Source organism: Miscanthus floridulus, chromosome 19, assembly GCF_019320115.1.
Source record: "Miscanthus floridulus cultivar M001 chromosome 19, ASM1932011v1, whole genome shotgun sequence".
Lineage (NCBI taxonomy): Eukaryota > Viridiplantae > Streptophyta > Magnoliopsida > Poales > Poaceae > Miscanthus > Miscanthus floridulus.
The window spans coordinates 6751019-6778099 of record NC_089598.1 but is presented as its reverse complement, the minus strand read 5'-3'; the positions used below and the strand labels follow the sequence as shown (position 1 = coordinate 6778099).

The 27081-nt window shown below is 43.5% G+C and overlaps 3 protein-coding genes and 1 long non-coding RNA gene across 4 annotated transcripts; 2 read left to right on the top strand and 2 right to left on the bottom strand.

Annotated features, from left to right (window-relative positions):
* The first annotated feature begins 8394 nt into the window (after positions 1–8394).
* Positions 8395–15456, top strand: LOC136528268 (NAC domain-containing protein 105-like). The gene is made up of 5 exons (XM_066521197.1): positions 8395–8856; positions 9112–9291; positions 11050–11260; positions 11347–11633; positions 12554–15456. The coding sequence occupies exons 3-5, from the start codon at positions 11080–11082 to the stop codon at positions 13109–13111; spliced, it is 1026 nt and encodes a 341-aa protein (XP_066377294.1). The 5' UTR covers positions 8395–8856; positions 9112–9291; positions 11050–11079; the 3' UTR covers positions 13112–15456.
* LOC136528269 (uncharacterized) lies at positions 15453–19011 on the bottom strand. The gene is made up of 4 exons (XR_010777037.1): positions 18968–19011; positions 17948–18050; positions 16168–16234; positions 15453–16007 (listed from the first exon to the last, which is right to left on the bottom strand). It is a non-coding gene; the product is annotated as an uncharacterized lncRNA (long non-coding RNA).
* Positions 19012–19391: 380 nt separating this feature from the next.
* Positions 19392–21482, bottom strand: LOC136528077 (uncharacterized). Its single transcript, XM_066520978.1, has 2 exons — positions 21375–21482; positions 19392–20708 (listed from the first exon to the last, which is right to left on the bottom strand). The coding sequence occupies exon 2, from the start codon at positions 20662–20664 to the stop codon at positions 19756–19758; it is 909 nt and encodes a 302-aa protein (XP_066377075.1). The 5' UTR covers positions 20665–20708; positions 21375–21482; the 3' UTR covers positions 19392–19755.
* Positions 21483–21610: 128 nt separating this feature from the next.
* Positions 21611–27081, top strand: LOC136528075 (uncharacterized). The gene is made up of 15 exons (XM_066520976.1): positions 21611–22098; positions 22183–22440; positions 22672–22851; positions 22942–23077; positions 23602–23936; positions 24324–24453; positions 24841–24969; positions 25222–25266; positions 25411–25490; positions 25586–25682; positions 25762–25851; positions 25947–26000; positions 26115–26180; positions 26276–26441; positions 26540–27081. The coding sequence occupies exons 1-15, from the start codon at positions 21656–21658 to the stop codon at positions 26542–26544; spliced, it is 2214 nt and encodes a 737-aa protein (XP_066377073.1). The 5' UTR covers positions 21611–21655; the 3' UTR covers positions 26545–27081.

Here is a 27081-nt window from a genome sequence, read left to right as displayed (position 1 = left end):
AGAGGTCGAAGGCTGACCAGGCGAAGATGTCCTTGTTTTTTACTAGAGTTTCCATGAGCTCTTCCTCTTCTGCCTTGCTCAATTGTGAGCTGATTTTTACTTTTCTGTCTGGTAACTCCTTTTCTAGAGAGATCAGCTTTGTCTCTTCTTGACCTGCCATATCTGTTTCTCCTTTGGGCATATCCGGAGGCTCTAGTTCTTTGTTTACCGACTCGACTGCATTGATGTTTCTTTGGGCTCTGTAGATAACTTTCTCTATGTTTCTTGCTTCTTTCTGGCTGCCTCGGACTGTGATGATACCATGGAGTGCTGGTATTTTCATGCACAGGTAGGCCATGTGCAGGGCTGTGTTGAATTTGGTTGTGAATCCTCTGCCCAAGATGGCATTGTATGGGTAATATAGATCGATGATGTCGAAGGTTATGTACTCGGTTTTGGCATTCGCTTGGGTTCCGAACGACACTGGGAGTGAGATTTTTCCTAATGCTTGTATCTGCTTGCCTCTGAATCCTATTAAAGGGGATTCGGAGGGTTGTAGTTGATTTCTGCTAAGCTTCATTTGGTCAAATGTATTTGCGAAGATGATATCTGCTGAACTGCCCATGTTGACCAGTATTCTGCTTATCTCCCATGCTGCTATGTTGGTCTTGATCACCATTGCGTCTGCGTGAGGGTAGCTCTCTAGCTGGAGATCTTCTTCTGTGAAGGTGATTGGGACTCTAGACCAATCTGTGTGTTTCATCGGGCCTTGGACTGCTACATTGTTTACTAGGCGGAGGTGATCCTTTTTCTGCTTTTTCGTTTGAAACTCCATTGATGATCCTCCGGCGATTGGCAATATCATGCCTATTGTTGGCAGTGCTCCATGAGAGTTGACTTGGTTTTCTAGGTTTGGCTCATTTTTTGGTGTTGGGGGTTGGTTGTGTGGTTGTGGCGGAGGTAGTTGCTGCATGTGGTGCTGTGGCTGCGGAGGCTCGAACCTTATTTGGTTTTGCTCCAGTGGGTTTGTTTCGAGGTAGGTTATATGGGGAGATTTTGGGTTTATGCAGGTCAGGCTTGCGTCCGACCTGTAGTTGCCCGCTGGAGGCTGCTGCGAAGGTGATGACTGCCATGCTAGTAGGAAGTTTGGGTAATAGGCAGAGGCCAGTGTGGAGGGATGTATTTGGGTTGCGTTTAGCACTGGGTACATTGGGCAGTACTGCTGGTGGCCAGTTGTGTAGGTGGTGTTGACCTCTCTTGCACTCTGCTGTGTCGGAGGTTGGGTAGTCTGCTTGTTCTTCATCCTTTCCTATGTTTCTTTTATCTCCGGACAATCTTTGGTGTTGTGCCCTACATTTTCGCCGTGAAAAACGCAATATGGCCTGCGTTGTTTCTGGCTTTGGTTTCTGTTTTAGTTTTTGCCTTGGTAACCTTGCCGACCTTGGTTCCTTATCTGGGTCTCCGGCCATGTTGGCGCTGCCTGTTGCCCTTGCTCGGGGTGAGGTTGACCCTCGATACTGAGCACTTGCCCCTGGCCTGGCTTCTGATTTGATACATTCTGGTTCGTATAGGTTTTCTGGGAATTTTTGCTGTTGTTTTGTTGTCTGTTTTGACCTTGCTCCTCCAGCCTCTTGCGGAGGTCATTGTCTGATCTGCAGTACTTCTCAAACTCGTCATACAACTGCTGTATGGAAGTTGGTTTCTTTCTTGCTAGGTGTGCTGCGAACGGCCCGATTCAGAGGCCTTTGATCGCTGCTTCAATGGCGATCTCGTCTGGGACATCTGGTGCCTTCGCCTTTAGTTGCACAAATTTCCGGAAGTAGTCATGTAGTGTCTCTCCCTGCATTTGCTTGCACTGAAACAGATCTGTGGAAGTCAGCGACTGTGCTGTTAGCCCTTTGAAGTTTGCTAATATCTTGTCTCGGAGGTTCTCCCAAGAATAGACTGTACTTAGTTTGAGCATAGAATACCAAGCCAGTGCGTCGCCTTCGGCTGCAATGACAAATGACTTTGCCAAGACAGCGTCGTCTCCGCTGGCGGAGGCTACTGCTGCCTCGTAACTCATAATGAACTGATGGGGGTCAGTCTTTTCGTTGAACTTGGGTAGTGTGATTGGCTTGTACGCTGTTGGCCATGGCGACTGTTGTATGCCTTCAGATAGTGGGGACTTGGGATTGATAGGCCTCTGCATCACCTGAGATGGCATCGTCGGCTGGCTGATCACTGGCATAGGACCTTGAAGCATGGTTGCAGTTGGTGTTGCTATGGAGGCTGGGATTGCGGAGGTTGTCGCTGGTACTGCATGCTGCATACTTAGCATCTCAACATGTAGGACTGCCAACTGCTGCCTTATTTCTGCTGCTTGTGCTGACGCTTGAATAGCTTGCTGATTAGCTGCGAATGCTGCTGCCATTCTGTCCCTCTCTTGTTGAGCTCTTTGCAACTGTGCTTGCAGCTGTTGCAGTTCTTGCTTGGGTGCTGTGGCTGAGTTTGGTTGGGCCTCCGGATCTTGAATCTCTAGGTCTTGGGGTTCCGGTGGTTGACCCTGGGCATCTGCTTTGGTGTCATCCTCCACTGGCGAGGTTGCGTAGGCGCTACGAATGTTACGCCTAGGCCTTCCTCGCTGACCCGTGGTCACTGCTGCTCTGGTGGTGGTCTTTCTTTTCTCTGCCATCGTTGGTTTGCCTTGGCCCAACCACGGTGGGCGCCAATGTTAAAACTAACGATTTCAAACAATGTGGAAGAGACCGAGGCCTCCGCCCGTCGGACGTCGCCCTTGGGCGGAGGCTCGGGACAGGAACGATAAGGGGGAGAGTGGTGAGTAAGGGAATGACACGGAAAGCTATGGTTTCATTAATTTGTCCACCCACCAACCTGCACGGTTACAAGTGTCCCTATTTATAGGACTCAACTACTACATAGCAGAATTTATTACAATGCCCCTCAACTGCTACAGTACATTCCTGGAATATTCCGCCGCTAGCCTCTTGTTCATGGGGCAAGCCTGCTATACCGTCTTCAAGTGATGGGCTTCCATGAGCAGTCGGCCCACCATACCTCGGTCTTCGGCCCAAAGGCCTGGGTCTCCGACGCTGGCCTTCATCTCCAGGGGCGTGCCGCTGCCTCGGCGGGTCTCCGCCGGACGGTCGGAGTCATTACCCGCGGATCTCCGCCCAGCCGCGCGGGGGCCATGGTTCTCACCGCTGGCCTCCGCCTTTAGGGGTGCGCCGTCGCCTTGGAGAGTCTCTGCCGGTCCGGGCGGAGACATCATCCGCAAGTCTCCGCCCGGTCGCGCACCCCGGCGCTGGCCTCCATCTCCAGGGGCGCGCCGTCGCCTTGGAGAGTCTCCGCCGGTCCGGGCGGAGACATCATCCGTAGGTCTCCGCCCGGCCGCGCAGGGGCCATGCTGGCGCGTTTGCACGGACCGCGAGCGCCTGCGCTTGAGTACCTGCACACACTTAGGCAAGATCGTTTGTTTGATTAGTTTAGAGATAAGGCGGCCTCCGCCCGTATTACCGGAGACGCCCGCCTGAGCGGTCGGCGGCATATGTGCCTAGCCTTGGCGGAGTCCGTGATGAAAAGGAGATTCAGCACCCTTCGAGCATAGCCGGGAAAGTTCCTTTAGTCAGCGCTGGGTCTCCGCCCTAAGATGGTCGAAGACGCCTTGGCGACACCTCGCTGTCGGGGGCCTTCGCCACCCGCCAAAGCCATGTTACAACATCCTCGATCAAGGACTAAAAATTTGTCAGTTAGCTATTAGTTCTAGCCTCCGGAGGATCCAAACAGATATTTTATTTTAGGGGAGGATCTAAACAGATCCTAAGTACAACTTAAGTCATCGACCTATGAAAATCTCTGCCCTCGTGAAAATTGCCTATTCCATAGGCCTTGTAAAATTCATGTTCAGATGCGTCCCAAGAGAGCGCCACTGGTACATCATCGCCGGGTTTCAGAGGTAGAATGCGGATGTACCTTTTTAGGAGGTCCGAAATGGTGACTCCTCGGGAAGGAGGGATCCACTCGGGTCTCACTTTATGTGCGAGGACGACACTCTGGGAGACAAGCAAAAAGAAAGAAGTTACCACTAGCCTAGGAAGCCAAATCCAGTTTAAATTCGTATTAGGATTTTATATTAAAGGACTAAAATACCCCCTATAATACAAGGAATATATGCTCGACATCTAGTTCTAGGGTAAGAGCATTATATAGTCCACATAATGTAACTTTGGCACTACAAATAATGTTCCCTGGAATGAAGCAGGCATTTTAATTTGCAGTGGGTATCGCACCATTTCCGCGAGCTGTTCGGCTAATGGTTTCTGCACCTGATAAGCTGACTGAAGCTGATTTGTTGTGAGAGAAAAACACTGTACCATGGCTGATAATAGTTCAAGCGATCAAGGACTTCGCGTCACCGCCGACCCGCCATATCGGAGACTCCCCTCTGATGAAGCCCTAGAATCGCTCTCCAGATGTAACAGACCAATGAAAGGGCACACCAGAGGGCATGGTAGTACACAATTCAAGATAGATGCAACAGAGAGAAGACCCAATGCAATGCAGGAACAAGCAAGTCTGAAACAAACAAATAAAAAAATAGAAAGAATCGCAGCCGGCGTGAGGCTAATCATCGGGTGAAGCTCACGCCTGCACCTGCACTACGGCAATGGATGGATCAAAACGGAAGCTACTACCAACTTTCTAGTAAAAGCCAAAACTGTATTCTCCAACACACCTCTCTGCCGGCCTTTAAAGTTTAGCCTTTTCATGAAAGCTTTCTCCATCTCTCATGATCCAGACCTACCCACACGACAACATTTATATGTATGTAGCTCTGTCTCTGTGTAATCAATCAATGGATCCTGAGTTGTGTAATCAATCAATGGATCCTGAGTGAGACTCAGTAAACCACTTGAACCTGATTGTAATTAATATGATATATGCATGGTCTGATGAATATATATAGATGATGCAATAATATCACTCTACTTGTAAACTCTCGTCACATATAGTGATTATTGTCCATGCTATGCATGTTCTTTTTTCTTGGAGGAGTTTAGTTTCCATGCATGTAGAAATTGTCATGTGTACAAATCCCACTTCTTCATCAATTCTTTTCCTAGTAAGGAGTAGAAATTGAGGATCGATTGCAAATTTTGTCCAAATTAAATGAAGGGTCCAATATCTAATCTAAGACATATGAGTGGCACCTACTCTATATATATAGCTATGATCTATATTCTTCCTTCATCTCATTATTGTCGATCTATCTCTCTATGTGCACATAATACACCACTAATGCATTGCAACATATGAGTGCCAGGCCAACCGGGCCGGCGGCCATATGATACACATGAACCCTAATCATATCACATATATTAGGGACAGGAACATTATTATACATTTCTCCATTACTCAGCTCGTCCCTAAGCTTCACCCCACATCAAGCACAAACACATATATACATTTTATACACACATATACCCTCCTAGGCTACTTTGATGCGTGACCAGGGGACGACGATGGACTTAATACACTCTCCATATCATGATTGCACAAAAATCTAATTGCTCGTTCGATCTTGTAGATACACAGCAATTGTGAACGTCGTAAAGCTATCAATCCGGTCCTGTCCGACTTAGGTCCAAACACATGAGAAATAAAAGCAGAAAGATAGCAGGCAGATAACATCATCATTAAACTAGCTAGATATAGTAGTATATAGATCTTGGAGCTGGCTTACAGCCGGCTTACCACGAGTCTACGCTCCCACAGGTCCCAGGTCCACCGAAGCTATAACATATAAGGCCTTGGGCCTTCCCAACCCAAAAGACTAGCCTGATAGGTGGGGGCTTCTTCCACCTTATATGTTGTGCTCCCCCACCATCGCTACACGATGTGGGACTAAACCCCAACATATACTGTATCATCTAAATGACAACTAAAAGTTGCTAAAGTGGAATACTCACTCACAAATATATAGCAATTAAAACCATCTCTTTCGGCGTTCAGACTAGCTACTGGCTTCATTCCCATCATCTATATACATGTCATTTGTTATTATCTTAGTGTAAGGATGGGACCTGCGGGGATAGAAGGTGTTGATGCAGGCATGCAGATGCAGCCCACGGTTATCAAAATAGATGAAGTAGGCGGGAAAGGGACAATGAAGCTGGTGATGAAGTTGAGCCAGACGAAACAAGAAGGCGTTGTATAATTTGGCGCAAGGTGTGATGATCCAGAGGCGGTGGTCCTCGAATAAGATGGCAAAGAACATGAACAACCCATCGAAGACCATATGCACGTGTTTCATGCAACAATGTAGTCGAGGATGTAGCCGCAGTGAATTGAGGATGTAATAACAACGGAGAAGACCATGTGTGGCGATGCTGCGACGTAGCAAGGCAAGTAGCAGTAGCCTCATTGATCAGAGAGAAGGCACATATATAGTACTAGAGTATGAACTTCACACGGGACCCCAAACACAAATGGTGATCAAAACGGTCACGCGGTGAGGCGAAGTAGGCAACAGGTCCTAGTTGATCAGACTGATTTCACGGAAAATTGGAGATAACAACGATGATGTTGAGGGTAGACTCAATAATGCTTCACTGACTTGTGCCACCTAGCCCTGGGTCGAGCGCTCAAACCGAAAAGACAAGGGCAACAGTTAGAGCACGATCACTCGTACTAGATAGGATTACGTATCTGTATCAATTTCTATCTAGATCAACATGCTTTGTTTGCCAAGTTCCATGGGGCTGTTTCCTCTCTTGATCAGTCTGCTCGGTCCACCCCTTGTTTGGGTGTGGGTTTTGGCCTTGATGAGGATGCCCGGACTCCATGGAGTCGACAAGTAGAAAACTCTCGTCTCACACATGTGAACACAATCTCTAACAATCAGTTCTCTCTTCATGTCGCTCTCAGCCTTCTCTAGTGTACGCACCTACACGCACAGTTATCAGGACGAGCACACATCCAAAACTCTGTCTTGCACTATTTCACAAAGCGTTTCTAGAGACGGGCAGGCCTACTGTCTCTATCAAATGGTCTATGTTAATAGGTCATTTACAGAGGGATCTGCTAGCAGAACATTTGTTAAAAATCAGGAACCACCCCCCCCCCCCCCCCCCCCCCCCCCCCCCCCCCCCCCCCCCCAAGGGATAGTGGTTCGAAGTTTTGTGATTTTTCGCGTGATGAAATACATGCATGTTTGCTTCATGAGATTCAAACCATGAGCTCTAGCCTCGCGCGACATCTCCATACCACTACATTACACACTCACTTGTGAATATAAAGAATGCTATCTTTTTATATTAACATTTAGTAATCTTGTATTGAATATTTTGGACATAAATGATCTAAAATGAAAAAAATTACTACAAATTTTTAGATCTGCCTAGTACTATACAACTTAAAATGAGCATTTGTGGACTCTAAATGCATGACTTCAAATCATAATCTTATAAACTACAAAGTTGTAGATCATGTGGACCTCTACAAGTTTAGACTTATTTACCATGTAAACATCCAATTTTTAATTTTGAATTCTAAAATATGATAACTTAAAAACCAAATTTTACTATGTTAACCAGTGAGAACAACGTCACCAATGCCTTCGACCACCTCTGGTTATACTACTGCAACTATTTTAATTGTCTTGTCTACTCCTCTGATCAGTATGTTTAGAATGTCTACTTTTACAAGTAGATCACACACTCGCATAGTTACTGCCATAAATATGTTTACTCTCTATCCCAAAAGGAGTGTTGCTATGAGATTCGTATTGGCCAAAGTTTATTAGGTTTGACTAGATTTACAGAAAATATTAACAATATTTATATCTCTAAATAAGTTTATCATGAAAATATATTCAATGATTAATAATCTAATGACACTAACTAATTATGCATCATAAAACCTAACATTTTTTATATTATATTGGTCAAAGTAGAAAATATTTGATTTCTTGGGAGGTGAGAATGACACTCTTTGTGGGATGGTGGGAGTATTTACTTTTGGATTAAAATATGTGATAGTATATATGTCTAAATTTCTAACACTAATTTGGTTGGGTGGAATTAAGTGATCGGTCCAAGTAAGAGTAAGACATATATATATATATATTACATATAAATTGTGTCTATATTACTCCAATCTAGGGAAAAGAAACTAAAAATGGGAGACTGAAGGAAGAGAGCTTAAAGAAAGGGATGGATGGAAGGGAAGGAATGATGGCGCGAGGCAGTGGACGGGGGATTTGTTTGGTGCTGGTCGGGTGGGGTGGGGCCCACCCTCGCGGGTCCCACACGGTGTGGGCGTGGGGCCGGGACTAGACAAAGTTAAGGAAGGGGTCGCTGTTCTTCTACGTCTCCTCCCTCCCCTCCTTCCACTACGAGCGAGAGAGAGCCGGCAGACTGCACCGCCGTACCCTAGCTTCTGCTAGCTAGTTCCTCTTCTTCCTCATCTCCCATCTCTCTTTCACTGTTCCCTTTGCCTGATATTCCCATAGCGGCCATAGATTGCGATTGAGTTTCTAACTCCAGCTAGCTCACTCTCCTCTCCGATCGATCCGGCCACCGCTTGGTTTCCTTTTTCCCATACATACAAGAGAGATAGATCAATCCCGTCAGTTCACACCATTTATTAGTTGGATCGGATCGATCAGATCAGCAACCCCGTTCCTCCCCGTTCCCGTTTGCACGGCAGTCATCCTTTTATCTCCCTCCCTCTCTCTCTGTCTACCTAGGTCAGGGGAGAGGCAGCAGAGAGATCGAGGAACAAGTTAGTGCGTGATTAGCCAAGGTCGATCAATCGAGCTTGCATGCACTGATTCATGCAGATCCATGAACTCTCTCTCATGCATGTTATAGCAAGGTAGGTATACTGCTACTCTCTGATCGATGCTACTATATATGAACTATTCAAACCTAGCTTAAAGCAGTATATTGTTTCACCTGGATTATTCTCTAAACGTTTTATTATTTGGTTCATCTCGATCTACGTGGCTTGTTGTGTGCTTTCATCCTGTTGATATCATTAGTTTCTTTTTTGGTCATCAATCTTGTTGTTGTACGTACGTGTATAAAAAATCTCTATCTGCTGTGACATTCTTCTTGGGATCTGAACCAGATAATGACCTAGAGAGAGAACAACAACCAGCAGCAAGACAGGGATCGGAGACCGACGAAGAGAGAATAAAAGTTCATTCCTGTCTCCACCATGCACACGTACTATAGCTTCAGCTACTACCAAAGCTAGTAGTAGAGATCTCTCTGCAAGGTTTCGCCACATCTCTCTGATTTGGGAAAGGTATATTCTCCATCTTAATTATGTTACTTTTCATGTTAGATTTGCATATAGATTTTACCGGACCCCGGAACCCTAGATAGGAATGTCCGATTATGTATAGACACTATATAGTATATATATGATGTTTTGTTTGAATCTGACTAAGATGTTCTTGATCGCAGAAGAAAAAGCTATATAGCACGAAGTGTGTTCTTGCACTAGTTCTCTCTCTCTCTCTCTCTCTCTCTCTCTCTCTCTCTCTCTCTCTCTCTCTCTCTCTCTCTCTCTCTCTCTCTCTCTCTCTCTCTAAATTCAGCATCAAATTACAGATAATCTTTACTTCTTCAAATCTACAAACACACGGCGCTGCAATGATTTTGTTCCCTTGAAATAATTTCGAAGGGCCAGATCAGCTTGCACGATTAATCACTTACCACCATGGGTGAAAGTAGAATTTGCAAGTGCAAATATACACTATTTTTTTGTTCTACACGCCATGTTTCAAAATGAAACCATTACCATTTCTTACTTGGATTGATCAATGTTTAATTCAGAGTTTTTTCTTATTTATTTTAGAAAAAACATATTTTTTAGATGATGTGAGTTTTATTATTTAAAACAAGAAAACTAAATGAAAGAATATATCCCTGCCTCTTTTAGTTTGAGAATATGGCTGTGTGGTGGACACAATTTGTTTTTCAGCAAAGGATTTTTCAACCTTTTCCAAGAGTTTTGTTTCACGCATGCACAACGATCTCTCCTGCTGTGTGTGTATATAATAATAGGGCCGGGTGAGGCCGAAATATTGTACCTAATATAATACATAGCATATATATGAACAATATACAAAGTATCTGTAGATAGGAGAAAAGAAGGATAATCATATATATGTGCCACACATGCTCTCTTTTGCATATGTACAAGTTACAAATGTGCATCAGCTAGCGGTACGGTGTACTAATTAACTTAAACGCAACGAACATTTCTTATCTTAATTAATAATAAACTAAGAATATATTACTGCCACACATGACTGACCATGGTATGGTAATTAATTAATCTATAATATGATAAGAACGTACATACACCAGTTCCAAATAATCAACACATCTCTCCAACAAACATCGATCAGAACAATACAAAAAATGACGACGACGCTTATCATGCACACCAAGTAGTAGCTAGCACATATGATCATAGACACGCATGCACCTAGCGCGTGAGTGCCACACTTTAGGGGGTGACCCCATCCAATGTTGGGTGAAATGCATGTATACATTACTATGCACTAGAGGCCAGGCCAGCCAGCCTGCACACTAGGGAGCGAGGGCCTGCATCCAGGACATGTATGATGAGAGAAAGTTAGCTTTGAGCAGCAACAGCAGCAGCAGGGGAAACATTCCACAAAGAGTAGTGAGTGGTGATGCTCAGTACCACATATATACTACACCACATGCAGTGCAAGGATTGAAGTCATTAGTAGTGCATGCGTCACTACTGCAAATGATCATGCTTGCTTCGAGTATTACTTTTTATCTGTCCATTATCACATGCGTACCCTAGCCTGCTGCCATGGCGGGTTAAAATTATGATCGACGGTACACATATGCATGCATTCATCCATTACATCCTGGCAGGCCGATTGGTTTAATATTTAGGTCCCGGTCGTCTTATAGTACCTGCTATATACTAGCTAGCATGCATGCATGCATGATAAAAGATGTAAACGACTTAACGTAACATATGGTGGAATCATGTGTCGCATCCATGCAATTTCAGGTTGATCAGTCTAGTTATCTACCTAGCTAGATGGGTATGAGCAGCACACAAGCGCAGACGCAACAGCTGGTTCCTCCAGGTTTTCGATTCCATCCGACAGACGAAGAGCTGGTGGACTACTACCTCAGGAAGAAGGTAGCCTCAAGAAGGATCGACCTCAACGTCATCAAAGATGTCGATCTTTACAAGATTGAGCCATGGGATCTCCAAGGTCAGTACATTTACACTGTTATATATATGTTATTATCACTGATATATATAGATGTTTTAATCTCATCATCTTATTACAATTGGCAGAGAAGTGCAGCTTGGGAGGACCTGGCGAGGAGGAGCAGAACGAGTGGTACTTCTTCAGCCACAAAGACAAGAAATACCCGACAGGCACCCGGACCAACCGGGCCACCGCTGCAGGGTTTTGGAAGGCCACCGGCAGAGACAAGCCCATCTATGCCAACAAGCAGCGGCAGCTGGTGGGCATGAGGAAGACGCTGGTGTACTACAAGGGCAGGGCTCCCAATGGCCACAAGTCTGACTGGATCATGCACGAGTACCGCCTTGAAACCAATGAGAATGGCCCTCCCCAGGCAAGCAAAGCAAAGCTCTAATTTATTTACTTCATTGTATTAATTACTCTAGCTTAATTATCTATATTAATTAATTTCTTTCACTGCCTACCAAATATATCATACAATGAGGTTTTGATCATTATATTCAGTATAGTATGATACAAGCAATTAAGGAGTTTTACACTATATATCATACATAAGTTCAGATCATGACAATCCAAAAATATAATGCATGCCATATATACACATATTGGTCGTTGTGATATGTATATATTGATATTTATCGCATCCCCTCGATCAGCAGCCAGCTGATTACCCTGCATGTGTAGATTGTCGTTGTTACTCACAGCAGCCAGCTTTTTATCCTGCAGATTAGAATTATCATGAAGAAAATATAGATGCATTATAATTTATACCATCGTCATGCATGCTATATATATATATATATATATCTTTTATATATCTTATTCATACATACCAACAGCAACCGTATAATGATAAGTGTATTTGTTATAAACTTAATTATAATGTTATTTAGAAGGATATATATTCTCTACTCATGCACATCGTCTCAAAGTTTATCCTATATAAAAGTAGAACTTATCTGAATTTAATTGCCACTCTATCTCTCCTTTATTTATCTGAATTTAATTGCCACTCTATCTCTCCTTTATTACTTTGTTCCTGCTTTCCGTGATGTGGCGTACTGTGTCTTCCATGCATTTTATTTAGAACATGCATGTGTGCAACATATGGAATTGCTCATCTACTGATCACTATTAGGGCACTGGACTTGATAATAAATTGATGGCATGGGTTTCAATCTATTAAGAACTATACCATTTAATGTTTTACATTTAAGATGGTCTTTGTTTTCTGAATGATCACATATACTTCATCAGCTACATCTTTCAACATATATATCTTCTATATTTCAGGAGGAAGGATGGGTAGTATGTAGGGTGTTCAAAAAGCGACTACCAACAACAAGAAGAGAATCAGACCATGATGCACCATGCTGGTATGTCGATGAAGATGGAACATTCATGCATGACCTTAACTCTCCCATGAGTGGAATGCCACCACACCACAGCATAGCACAGCTGCAAGAACAACACCTCCAAATGCTGAACAATAGCTACAAGAGGGAACTGAAGCTACAATTCCAGATGCCAAGCCATCATATTCTCAATGCCATTCCTCACGAGCTAGAGACTCCATCCTTCCATTCTCTTTTGGTCTCACCAGACCATCAAACTAAAGCACACCATGCTCACCAACATGTTCAGCTCATGGAGCATGCAGTCGACCAAGTCACTGATTGGAGAGTTCTGGACAAGTTTGTTGCATCTCAACTTAGTCACGACGATGCAGCAAAGGGTGTTGTCGATTATACTGATGAAGGAGATATCCTTCAGGTAAATGAGAAGCAAGAGGTGGCTACCGATTATGCATCAACGTCAACATCCAGCAGCCAAGTTGATCCATGGAAGTGACGATGATGAAATTAATCAAACATATCACCTCATATAAAATATTATATTAAGAGCTACAATAATATATGATGATTATCATATCGGATCAATTGGGACATATAAGTAATTTGATCTACATAGTGGCGTGTAAATAAGACTATATATTGAGTTGAGTATCTGTGTACTACTTATTATGTCCTTCAGGATGTTGTACTGAATATACTTATCACACCGTGTTTCTATATAAATAAGGTCATGGAGAACTTAGAAACTTCATGAATCATGATTTGTAATAGGTGATACTCTTTCAGTTATTATGTGATACTGAACTGTTGGTCTATCAACCAATTAACTCGAGATAACCATATTTATATATTTCATTTTGCAGCGATTCTATATATACAGTACCTTTGGCATCACATTTTTCTTTGACTGGATACTATTAGGACAAGTTAGATAATATGGAATCTTAAACTGATATATATGCTTAAACATGCATTCTGGATCACAAACGATATACACAATAGTACATCCATACCAGTATTGATTAGGAGGATGCCATAACCAATAAAGAAGAGTTTAGTTCAGTTTGCTAAGTGAAACCTTGTGGAACTTGGAATTATTTATCTGAACTTTTTTCAAAGAACCAATTATATGAGTTGTCACAACTTACCTATGGAGACTATATATATTGCGTACCATTTTTTTGCCAGCTATGATCCTCAAGCATTACTGCCCAACACTTTTCAGTACACTTACCCACGCATACTACTATATGTTTCCAATACTTTTAACCCTTTTCTGAATAAAAATAAAAAAAGAACTGCAAAGAGAAGTACCAGCAGTTCTACATAGAAAAAGATGGGGGGAAATATATCAAAATTAATAAGGAAGGTGAACCATCGTTTTCCTATATGTGATCAGAAAGATGAACCATCATTCTCTGTATGCAGGGATGATGTGAACCTAACAGGGATCAGCTCATTAAGTAATAATAATCTTCTTTCCTTCTACTCTCGAGAAAGAAAATAGCTAGAGAGTACATGCCTAATTCAGTAATTCCTCGTTTCTAGAAACAAGACCAAAGGTATAGACGAATTTTTTTACTGAGATAGCATTCTATACATGCATTTGTTTTGTCTCCTTAGATGTGCAATTGTGCAAACAGCTAATTTGCTCGAATAAAATGCATTCAGGGCTTTAAGCAGGTCAGCTATGGTTTACTGTTTCTGGGTCCATAGGCTATACACGTATTACTGGGAGCATAAAATTCATCCACTATTTACAATTAATGGGCCGGGCAATGAGTTTCAGGCCAGGATATTAGTGGCACACCTTGTTACTACACTGGTCACATCAATAAGAAATCCTAGCCCAGTGTAACTATCTATGAATGGGGACGTGTATGGTTCTCCATTACGGTTCTGACTAAATGAGCAATGCAAAGGACAAGGAGCGTAATTGATAAGGCAGAGCTCGACAGGAATACCATAGTAAGCAAACTAATGGGTATATCTAGAGTGGAATGTATGCTCTCTACATTTGTACTGGAAATTAAGATAAGATTAGCTCAAATATAATTCCAAGTATATAAGCATAAGAAACAATATGGGGAATATCAAAGGGTAATGCACCAAAAGCTTGTTCAGATCATCATGAACGAACAGGCCAAAGAAAACAAAACAACTAAAACTCGGTTTAATCATGCATACAGTTATCAGCACATTCCATTTGCATCGCTACAAGTATGTACTTCACTAGGAGTTAGGGAGAAGCTGCTGCATGATCACCTATTCACGCTTAGCTTTAGATCACTAACTTATTTTTAGGAATAGTAATCTGTCTAACTAGCCTGTTCAGGAAAAAAAAAACTAAGCTAGCAGCTCCTCTCTCATTAGTCATCAAACAGTATAAGGACGAGTTAAGAAGCGAAGGCATATCATTTATTTTCGAAGGGACATACGTAGAATGGTAACATATATAGATTGGTTATAATGAGTTTGACCAGCTAGCAGTAATTAAAGAAATTTCTATCTAGAGAACAGGTAAAAAGAAAAAAAAAATGACAAGTCCACAAATATCATGGTAACTAATGACATGAAAGAAAGGTTGATAACAGTAACATAACTCACCTACCACTGAGAACACGCTGGTGATCATGGCCCAGGGATTATGTGGAACAAGCACAAGCTAGATGACAAAGATTACAGGAGAGAAAGGGCCGGATAGCGACACCACCTTAAGGAGTGGTGCCAATGTAGAGAGTGAAGGGCAATGCTTCCTGACCGATGCTTTAAGGGATCAAAGATAGCAAAGCATGCATAGGAGCAGCAAAGAAAGACATGCGTGTATGCATTGCATGCTTCCCACCAACTGATCGAGCTTCCGGCTTATATAGTGCAAGAGCCCCACATACACCTGACCGCAAGCCAGCCGGCCATGCAGTGCAGTCCACACACCCTTCAAAGCAATGCAAGCATTACACACTCCAGAAAAGCATGGTCTGCATCACACCTCTCAACTACTTCCCAGATGTGTATACTGATAGATGGGACACATACGGCCCTGCATGTCAGTGGCTGCAGTTCCTGTGAAAAAAGAGGCAAGCCACAATATGATAAGATTATTTGCGCGTGTATGAGGTTTAAAAGGAAGGTGTGGAAAAGGCAGGTGTGTTGGGAACCAGGCAGGCAACAACATGCATGCATGCATGAGATCGATGGGCAATGAGATGAGAAGGAGAATCGAAGTGGGTATAATTAAGTACACAGAGAGGGGAGGGTGATGTTTGTTTGTAGAGGAAGATAACATGATGCCTGCGTGAAAGCCTTCATGTGAGACCCCATCATGTCTGCTCGCAGCCCTTCTAAATCTCTAGCTAGTTAGTAATCCGCCATACGCAACTGCAGTTTTCACACTGCATGTACAATCATTCATATGTCAATCTTAATCCAAGCAACACAAATAAAATAAAGGAATATATAGACGTGAAGTCTCATAGAGAGAGATGCACTTTGAACGCTTGACATGCATAAGAAACTAAGAGATAGATAAGGGAAAAGGCTCCTTGTACTTGCCTCATTATTGCGTTCATTTCACGCTGGAGAAGTCTGTATCATGTACTCATGGATCAAGACCCCTCAGCTGCCAAATATAATCACATTGGTTATTAAATCCGCCATTTTTTGTTTCATATAAAAGAAAACAATATATTAATTCTGCCTATCTCAGAAATTAATCGAATCATTAGACTGCATGCAAAAGAATAAGACATAGGCCATTTAATTCAGATCAAGATTCTTTATTGTCCATTTGTCTGCTCCATGCATGGTAGCAGGGGAGGGATGTTTCACTTCTATAGTCTTATACATAAAACAGCATAAATAACTTCAAAATGTGCAGGATGACCAAGGTGAAATGTATCCAGAATTTGACTCAAAGAACTATAGAACAAATTAAGCTCTGTTTTAATCCACAAGAAGAAAAGGTAGTATCATCCAAAACAGGGGACAAAAATTTCAATTCGATATACTCTTTCCCTGATGATGTGCTCTATATTAAGCCAGATGCCCTATCAAAGTAGCAACCCTTTCTAAATGCTGCTTGTTCCTAGTGTTTTAGCTCCTTTTTTATTTGTTTCTGAAACCAAGTGTAGTGTTTTTAACTCTAACTCCTAATCTTAGTGTTATATATGATTGAACTTATGAGCATTCAACCCCACCCCTGCACACCTACCACCATTGTCCAAGCTTAGGTAAGAAACATCGGATTGCATCCCTACATGTCTAGTTATCATGTAACAACAGGTATATTTTTTTTAACTTTTCTTAATGAGGTTAATTTCTATAAGCTCAATTCCATTATATGTCTAGTTGTATATCTCTGGGTCGCTCAATCCAAAATCAAAGTACTTTCTAGATCTTTTTTTATATGTCTAGTTAAAAATATCCGTTTCAGAAAAAAAAAAGTTAAAAAAGAGAGGCAGAAACAGTCATTATCATGGTTCCAGAGTTCAGACTGAATGCCACTAGGTGGCAGCCAGCAGCATAATCTGAAATACTAGGGCAAGGAAAATTGGTGGAGATATGGCCAGAAGCCACTCCAAACTTGCGTGCTGCTACTGGGATCGGGAACACCAATCCTGCCGCCGACTGAAGTGGCTGCATATGCAACAATGATTGCGGCGTGTCTCTTGCCTGGAATTGATATGGCATGACTAAGCTGCACCTGTATGCATCACTCATGACGAAGCAAAATACACTCATGAGTTGAGTTGGGCATAGAGCCAACCACACATGAAGACCATTCCCTAGCCGCAAGCAACCACAGTGAAACAACAATAATGCGGCTAGTTCTGGAGGTAGAACTGTAGAAGGAAGCAAGCATGCATACGGTGTGGAGCCGAGCTCACTTGGGGGGTTGGGGCCGGGGGCAACAAACAAGGGGACGATGCTTCTTCCATCAGTGATTGCTGTTTACTCTACCAGGGACCGGATGCTCAGAAAAAGGCATAAAGGACACAAGCAAAAAGGCTATGTTGAGTTGCTTTTAAGCGTCAGCACAGGTGTTTGTCCTAAGTATCTCTCTCACGTTTGCCACTGCTACTTCTTTTGACAGTCCCGAGGAGTTTGTTTACCCAGTTACATGTTAGAGCTAACATGCTGAGGAGTAAAATAAGAAGCAGAGTACCTCATAAATTGTTAATTTAGTTTTCAGTGTGTTTGTCAATTGTAGAGCTTCTGCTGCAGGTTATTTAGTATTTATTTCAGGCCAAGGTCAATAATTTTCCATAAATCATGTAGGAATTTGTTTTAAAAAAATAAATCATGTAGGGAAGCAGGCAGAGCCATTAACTACCTTTATCAAGGATTATTATGGTCTCATCCATAGCCATATGCAGTTCAAATAACACTGCAAGAGAACAACCTGGAACCAGTCCAGTAGCAATACGAAGAATGACCTGACCAAGTAATTAGCTTTAACATCTATCACGGCTAATGAAGCAGTAAATCACTAGCATGGCAAGATCAGACTAATATTTTCAAGAAAATAGTTTACCAGATTATACAAACCAGAGGGTACGACTGTGCTGGTATAGTTAAATTTGTTCCTGGAAAATATCTATCTTGCCTTATGGCAATTATTAGTTCAAGTTGTTAATTACTTGAGAGAATTACAAGGATTAAGGCAACCGTTGATCACCATGACCAGCTCCCATTATTAACAGTTGACCGTATCGGCGCCTCTGATAGTCTGATGAGTTCATCTTATCCATACAAGAAGTGGTTCAAGAAAACAAAAGTGAACTGTTTGTTCAAACTATTCAATTCAATTCCAGATCAAGTATTTAAAAGCTATTTCATGGACACTCAAGATTTGTGACAGTATGCACTAGTCATGTACTGATGCTTCTCAGAAAGTTAAGCACTTTAGCAGTTAAATGGTGCGTGACCTTTTTTGAAACATGTTTCAGGGAGCAGGAAAAGCTGCTTGGTCGCTTGGACATATTCCCTGGTGGCTAGTAGTAACGAGCACAGTTAATAAACTGTAGAACAGTATGTATAAAAACTGCTACTCGTCAGGAAGTAGTGATAAAAAGGCTGCAAAGTATATGTATGATAATGGCGAGTTCATGTAGTGGAGAAAAAGGATTGTAGAAGAAAACAGCAGCAAAGAGAAGAGGAGATGTGTTTAGATGTCTGGTTGGTGGCAATATTTTAGTATATAGAAGTTCAGTTTTTTATTGCAGAAAGAACTAATACAGCAAGCAAAAGACTAAGGGCGGAAGACAAATTTAATTGGTAGCTAGCACGAGGAATGAGAATGTAGTCAAGTTTGATGAACAGGTGGTTTCTTACGTGGTATTTGCGTATTTACCTTAGAACTGGTGAAGAAGATTGGGCACGGAAGACGACGGCAATGAGCTTTTGTTCGTTTCCTTGAAGAAGCTTGTTGCTGCAGACAGGCAGGCAGGCAGCAAAGGCTGGGTGCCCGGCGGCGAGAGAGGCGGCCTCTGAGCCCTGCCAGGGAGGAGAGCAGGGGACGGCAATACCATCGCCGGCGCAGCGGTGAGCGGTCACATGGCAGACGGCGCCGGCGGACGGAGGAGGCGAAGGCTTCTTGGGCCATAAGGGAAAGCCATCACCAAATCAATAAGATTGATTGCTGGCCCGAAATCACCGGATGACATGGACAAAAGGCCCAACTCACAATTGTTGTTCCGTAACGTATCATTCAAGTAGCCTTCCTCCTCCATCCAGATCATAATAACACGGGAGTTAATCAATCAATCAATTAGCTAGGCTATATAATCCCCTTCCTCAAATAAAGGAGCTCATGTTGTAATTGTTAAATGGAGCCCAGCCAGAAGCACAACAGACTCCATATAATACTGTGGTAAGTACAGCACAACACAAACTCAACAGCTTCATGTATGTAAAAGCTGCAAACAACATAAACCTCCCAAGCCAAAATTGCTCAAAGTCGCCAAGTTTGGCGCAAGTAGCAGACCCTACTCATCTTATTCAATCTTGGTTATATAACAAAGTGTTTCAGCAAAACCTCATCGGAAGCTCAATAAAGCTTTGCTAAAAGGAACGGCAGCAGCCTGCAGTTTAGTGCAGTTCTTGCATTGGTTGAACAGGTCAAACTTGCTCGGTTCTTCATCAGTACTTGCTTCGCCACGCGTTCCAGTTAAGCTTGAGCTGATACCACAGAGGAGAGACCCCGTGGACTCCCCTCGACAACCGAGAATCAAACACATTGAACTCACATCTTCGCAGGGTATCCAGGAGGACCTGGGCCGGCAAGGCTGGGAGGAGCACGGGGATCGCGTCTTTAGGCACCGACGATGCAAGCTCCCGCGCCTTGTGCAGGTGAGCCTCAGCAACAGATGCAACCTTGAAAACTGCGTCTGGCAGCCTCTCGTCCATCCTGACCTCTGATCTGCCACCCTCCCGTGTGAGTAGGCCACATTCCTCAGCCACACTAGCTGGGATATAAGGTACTGTCCCTTGCTTATTTACATGGTGAGGCAGTGCCTTGAGCAGTAACAGAAGCCCGCTGGCTTTGCCGATGTGAGAGGCGGCATGATCAGCGACGGTGGACTGTATCCCACCAGCCTGCAGGGTCATGTAAAGGATGGTGGACTGGGTGTCTTCCACGTACCTCTCCAACTCAGCGCTCGTCTCGGGAATGGTGCCCTCGTCACGGTTGGCATCGTTTATCCTTGCCTCCACAGACCGCTTGAGCCAGTGCTTGCTCACCTTGTGGTCTGCAATGACCGAAGAGAGCGCCTGGGCAACGGGGTGCTCGACCAGCTTGTTGGCAAAGACCTTGTCGACGGCGTCCTTCCACCAGAGGAGGCGCATGAGGCCAGTCCGAGGGTCAGACACGACGTCCATGGCCTTTGCCGTCTCGACGTTGAAGGCGCGGAAGGTGAACGCAGCCTTGCGCATGTCCGGGGGCAGATGGAGAAGGCAGAGGTAGTGGTGGTAGTCATAGGCACGGACTTGCCTGACACAGTATGAGAGGGCTGCCTGTAGGCTGCTGCTTGCTGCTGGCGTGCCACTCATGAGCCCTGCCTTCCTGTATCAGGAAGGAAGGTCCCTGCACGACCCTGAAAAGGAAATGCAGAGTGTTAGATTAGATTCTGTGTATCCAGCAGCTGAGATTGGTAAATGTAAACCGAACAAGGTATGCTAAGTTACTGATAAACGAAATGAAGAGGCAACATGAATCCAAAAGGAACGCCTGCTTCAGTTTCAGGGGTTCATAGTGCTGAATATATAAACCAAATATAAAGTAGGGAATTCGCAGGGAAATTAAACATGACATGTGCACCGGTAAATTGCAATTGGTGTGGGACATCCAATAGTGCGATCAACAACGCAGACGCAGCATATCGAGTGGAAAGAAATGTGGCAACATAGATGGGCAAACTAACTGCATTTTTCATTTAGAATGAAATGAACCGCTGCTGGCTGAATCGAAGGTGACCTAGCAGTAGCAGGTGGGAGGGCAACTGAGGATGGGAGACCGCCTGGCGTGGTGGTGGCTAGGGCCTAGGGAGGTCATTACCGCCTTACCGGGCACCGGAGGGTCAGAACCCGGTGACAGCGGCCGGCCGGCCGCCGGAGGCGCACCACGCAGCGCGTGGATCCGCATCCTCAGGCGAACTAAGACTAGCATGCAGATGCGGCGCGAGCCAGTGTCTAACAGAAGCAGGGAAGAGCACAGCAAAGGAAAGAGGGAGGGATCCTTCTCTGAATGAAGGGAAGCGTACCTGTGCGTCGCCGGAGTACCGGAGACGGGCGGCGGCGCGGCGATCAGCTCTGCCCGTGGTTGCTGTTGGGCGGCGGAGTCAATGGATGGGCCGGGCCTCTCAATTTCCTTCTCCTTCTTTTGGTCGGTTCGGTTAACATTAATAAGGCCCCGGCCCAAATTGAAGTATTATGGGCCAAACCGGAAAGGTGTCGTCCTCCGGCCGTGCAGGGTGGGGCGTTTATCCGACTCGTCTCTCAGCGACCGCCCACCACTCATGCTCAACAGCCCGGCGCGGCAGCGATGCTCCTCCTGCGCGCCAACACGCTCGCCGCCGTACCGGCCTCCTTCTCCACGGTGCCGGCGGCGTCCTATAGTTACTTCCCCTGGCCCTCTTCCTTATCCACCACTGCCGCGCGCTGCTCCGTCGGCTCCACCGCCAGGCTCGCCGCCGCCGTGCAGTTCGATCCCCTCCGCTCCGGCTCAGGCTCCGACTCCGACCCGTGGGTGCAGCCCGACGGCGTGGTCACCGCGGAGGGCGGCGAAGAGCAGCAACGCGATGACTCGGAGGGGGACTCCACCGACTGGGAAGAGGAAGGGCCCCAAGGATCGGACCCCAAGGGCATCTCCGGCATCCACGTGCCGCGCCAGTGCTACATCGCCGTCCCCAAGGCGGCCCTCCTCGACGCCGTCCTCTCGCAGTTCGCGTCCGACGCCGACGCCGCGGACTTCAAGCGCTGCGCCAGGTGTGCTAATGTTATTTCCCACTTCGCCAACAATCTAGCACAGTACTAGTAATTATTTCATTTCACTCCCTCCCTGCTCTGCAGATGCTTGGACGCCATCCTTCACGCCGAGCACAAGAGGATGCTCGAGGAGATGCGCACCTCTTACATGCTCACGCAACGCCACCAGGAGGAGGGCGATGGCAGTGCCACTGACAATTCTTCGACCTCCGACGTCGTCAACGGCAAAGACTCCTCTGGATTTTTCGGCATTACCCAACAAGACGGCACGTTGTTCCTTACTAGAAGCTTAGGCTTGAGAACTCTGCTCGGATTAACCCCAGACCCTGATTCCCAGACCAGGTAATAATAATAACAATAACAATGATAGAAACGGATACATGAATGCTCTTAAACTCTAGTTGCTTATAAATTCAGTAAGCTATATCCATGCTAAACCACCTTTTTTTAGAAAAGCCATGCTAAACCACCTGACCTGACTTTTTTTTTCTTTTTGGGCGAAGGACCTGACTAGTGCCTCTACTGACTGATTGCTATTGTGTGACTGCCGTGTTTTTTTTTTTAAAAAAAAAGAGTTGCTTTTGCAACTCAGTTTCAGCGTTCCTTCATGAACCTACTACGCAACGCTCAGTTTGAAGAGCTCTCCGCACAAGATCTGCTCTTGACTAACGCCCTGAATAGCGATTACCTCCTCACGCTGCCCATTTATGTCGATTGGAAGAAGGCTGCTCAATCTAATGCAATAATATTCAGGTCACACTTGTCTGATTCATATCTGTAAAAGGAACTATCACTCTTTGTAGAATTACTCCAGACATCCCTTATTTTTCCTCCCTTATACAGGCGTGGATATGCGACCGAGAGACAGAAAGGCCTCCTGTTGGTTGAGAAACTTGATTACTTGCAATCAAAATTCTTGCAGAATGTCTTCTTCGGCCTCTCCAAGCCCTTGAAAAAGCCAGGCAAATGGCTTAATGAGGTCAGTCAATCTTTCTGTCCTCACATGTTACATGCCTAGTGTTCATGATCTTCAATGTGACTGTGACCTCTTACTTATTATTATATCCTGTTCACCTGTCATACAATCAACACTAACTCTTCAGTGGCTCTAATACTGTTGTACACAGTACACACACAGAGTTGAAAGAGATGGTTCTAGTGCGGAAGTAACATTTGTCTCAGATTATCTATACATGTTATCATAACAGTTTAGGAGCTGCAGTTATTATTGTGCATCACAGTACATGTGCTTTTAGTTCTTTGGCCAATTAACTCAAAAGCATCTATTGCTACAATCCATGTGTGCTCTTAGACCATTGCAAATGAGCTAGCTAACTATCAGAATTCGAGAATAATTTAAATGCTGCAGATTTCGCTACTTCTAGGCAACTTGTTATGAAATCAGCATTCCAATTATGTTCCTTTTTTTCTGAACTCTTACGGATTTTGCGTGTCACTCAGAACTTTTGGCTAATTGTATGTGATTATTTTAGTTCATGGCAGGCTTTGAAAAGATCAACAGATAATCCGGGATTTCAGATCTGGATCGACAAATTAAGACTCTGGCTTAAAGAGCAAACTTATGCAGATAATTCACTGCTGTTGATAGAAAGCTCTTCATGGGACAAGCTTAGTTCTGATCAGTTACCTGATGCAGATGTTCCTATTTGGATCGCTGCACAAAGGGCAGTCTCTCGTTATGAAGGAATTCTGTCACCTGTTGGTCCTCGTGGAAGACTGTTAAGAAGATTGCTTAAATGGACTGGATTAATACCTTCTCTGCCAGAAGCAACGATAAGATCCAACAATGAAACTAAACATCTTGAAGGATATGTGAGGTTAGAGCCCAAGTATATGCATACTGTAGTTTTCTCTTCACTTTAGGGATACTTTATTACATCTTGGTAATATTTGTAGTTTGTGCAAATGAATGCAGCCCAGCTCTACAGAATTATTGCATAAGACCAAGCTTGTTATAAACTTCCAGATTTCTGAAGCATAGCCCATATTCGATTGTTCCTTTGCACATATTCTTCTAGCTACAATAGATATTACTATTACCATTTTATTGTTTATATACATAAATGTGGAAAGAGTTTGCTATAACAAACAAAATTGTACCCGAAAAATTATATGAAATGGTTATTTACTCATTTGCTTGCTAATTTCTTTTGTTGTGATATTATATAACTCGACCATTCATATCATATTTCATGACTTTGTAGGCCAAACTTTCTACCAAGAATTACCCTTGCTAATATATGGGAACCCGCAAGCAGAGAATCTTGCAATAACAATATCTGGGAGATAGTGAAAGCTTCTTTTGGTATTCTGTTTGGGAGGTCTACTCTTCAGGTATGTAGAAAGTTGATTTTGGGTCATCCATTTCTTATGATATGATTGTTGCAATGAAAAGGTGTGAATGGTTGTGTTGGTTCAATAGCTGATTGATCACATGCTTACATCAAGTGCAACAAGAAAAAAAAAGAACAGGTTACACTAAAAACACACGCATGGCCATGAAGTGCCTTGGACAGCAATACAAAAAAAAAGGAGAGAGAGAGAGAGAGAGAGAGAGAGAGAGAGCTATAAAAGCAATTAAAATGGCATAGGATGGACACGGCCTTTGTTCAAAATAATTTGACATGCTACTACCATGGATAGAGAACTGGCAATATTTTAATGATTTATCTTTTGTTCTGCATAGACTTGGGTATCAAATTAAACTAGAAACTTTGCCAGGAACCAGCATTCCAGGAGTTAATACTACTTTACACTGATGAAGCTGCTCAAAGTGAAAAGAAGGATACATCTGAGATGCTTCCACTACAACTGAAAATTTATGAGAGGATTCCTATCCCAGATCTGCCAGTAAGTCCCTGAGTCTCAGATATACCGGAAAAATAAAATTTATCATTTCCTAGATGTTTAAGGAAAACAATGTTTCCCAGATCTAGAGTACATTTCATTAATATCATCCTAGTTAGAAAGCTTGCTATCTTTTGTCATTACTCAGATGAGAAATCTATTGTCTTGATTACTTTAGTACTGATGAAGCCTTAAAAAGCCTTCACACTGTTGTATTGGCATCATAGTGACTGTCATGCTAAAATTTGTCTGCAGGTAGTTTTTCCCCACAAGGAATTGTCCTTCCGCATCCTAGATACAGTAATTCTCTATCTAACCTTTTTTTTACTCTAATCAGTAATCACCTGTTGTCGATGTGGACCCTTACTATATGACTTGTATACATACATGAGATTCTTTTCTGTTCCTGCACATAGGTTTGTTGATAGTTTGCCTTTAATGCAGGTAAGGCTAGATATTGCTACTGTAATAGGTCTATTGGCATATGTTGTGAACTACAAATTTGAGAGTTTAGCCTCATCTCCGTAAGTATGTAATTTGTATCAGTATAGGCTGATGGAACCACATTTTAATTAATAAAATTATATATAGTGGTTTTGTTTCTTGCATGGTAATGCAGGTCAGCTTTTCTTCTTGATATAGTTGCTGGTAGTGCACTTGTCATACTTGTGTTCCGTGTGGCACTGGGCTACAAACAGACCCGGGATAGATACCAGGTAAATCATTTGCTTCTTTTTTTTTCCTTTGTTACATCACAATAGATCCTTTAGTTGACTGTATATCTTTTTTTTCCAGCTTCTGGTGAATAAAACACTATATGAGAAGACATTGGCAAGTGGGTTTGGCTCGGTTTACTTCCTTCTCGATGCTTCCGAGCAACAACAGGTTTGTATTCATCACCGAGCAGGCAAAGCATGATTCTCAATTTTCGGCTTGCTGTTTGAGGCAAATGATTCCTTTAATGATTTGGTTTTGTGCAGTACAAAGAAGCACTTTTGGCATATGCTATGTTACTCTGCAGAAAGAAGTATCAGGTATGGCATGCTCACCTTTGATACCCTGATACATAGTGTTCTTTTTGAAACTCACTGATACCTAGTTGATAGTTGTCACATTACTAACTAATCCACCTTTATGGTCCTTTGCAGGTATCATCTCGTGCAAGCATAAAAGATACATGCGAGCAGTTTATGTACGAGAAATTCAAGGCAAAGGTGAAAGCCTATGGATACATTGTTCTCGTTCTCATGGTGTGGCATGAGATGCGAATATATAATGGAAATTCTGAAGTATTTGGGTTTGCTTGTAGATTGAGATGCCGATTGACAATGCGATGGAGACACTACTGCGGCTGGGGCTGGTGATTGAGCTTCCAACCGATGGTGGGTCAAGCGTGATTGGTCTCCCATGTTCGGAGGCATACGAAATCCTGAAAAACCGTTGGGATGGCTTGTTGGAACAGGAGACAGAGCAAGGTAGGTGGACACATGCATGGTGATGATGTATAGGTAGATGGACACAGATTCATGGCGATGGACCGATGATATATAATAATTATTCGTTTGCTGTGCAGGATGATGAGACATGTACATTGGTGGTTTTGTGTTCTTGGAGTGAAGTGGAATGCAGTGCAGAGACCATTGTTGCAGTAAATCGGATAGAGGAGGTGCTGGTACTTTGTGCTGCTTGACGTGTCGGCAAAGCTGAGGCAAGACGTATGCGTTGAGTCTGAGATGAGATTGAGCTCTCTCTTATAGGAGGGAGTACTAGCAACATAGCAGTATATATACCAGTTGTGTATAGTGGATATTCACGCACTAGTAATTCAGAGCTGGCGAGAAGACAGACGATGCCAATGAAGCGAGATGCAGATGGATGGATGGATGGATGGAGAGATCGATCAGGTGGTACTTAGATAGGTAGGTGCATGTATATGCTTGTATCATTGTTGCAGCTATATATGGTTGTAGGTTCTACCAAGTGTATGTGTATATTTAGTTCATAAAAAAAAGTGTATTATGTGTATATGTGCGACGTGCATGCATAATCGTGAATTCGCACAGTATGTTATACACGATGGCAGTGTAAGTATATGGGCGTTTTTATTTGTGAAAA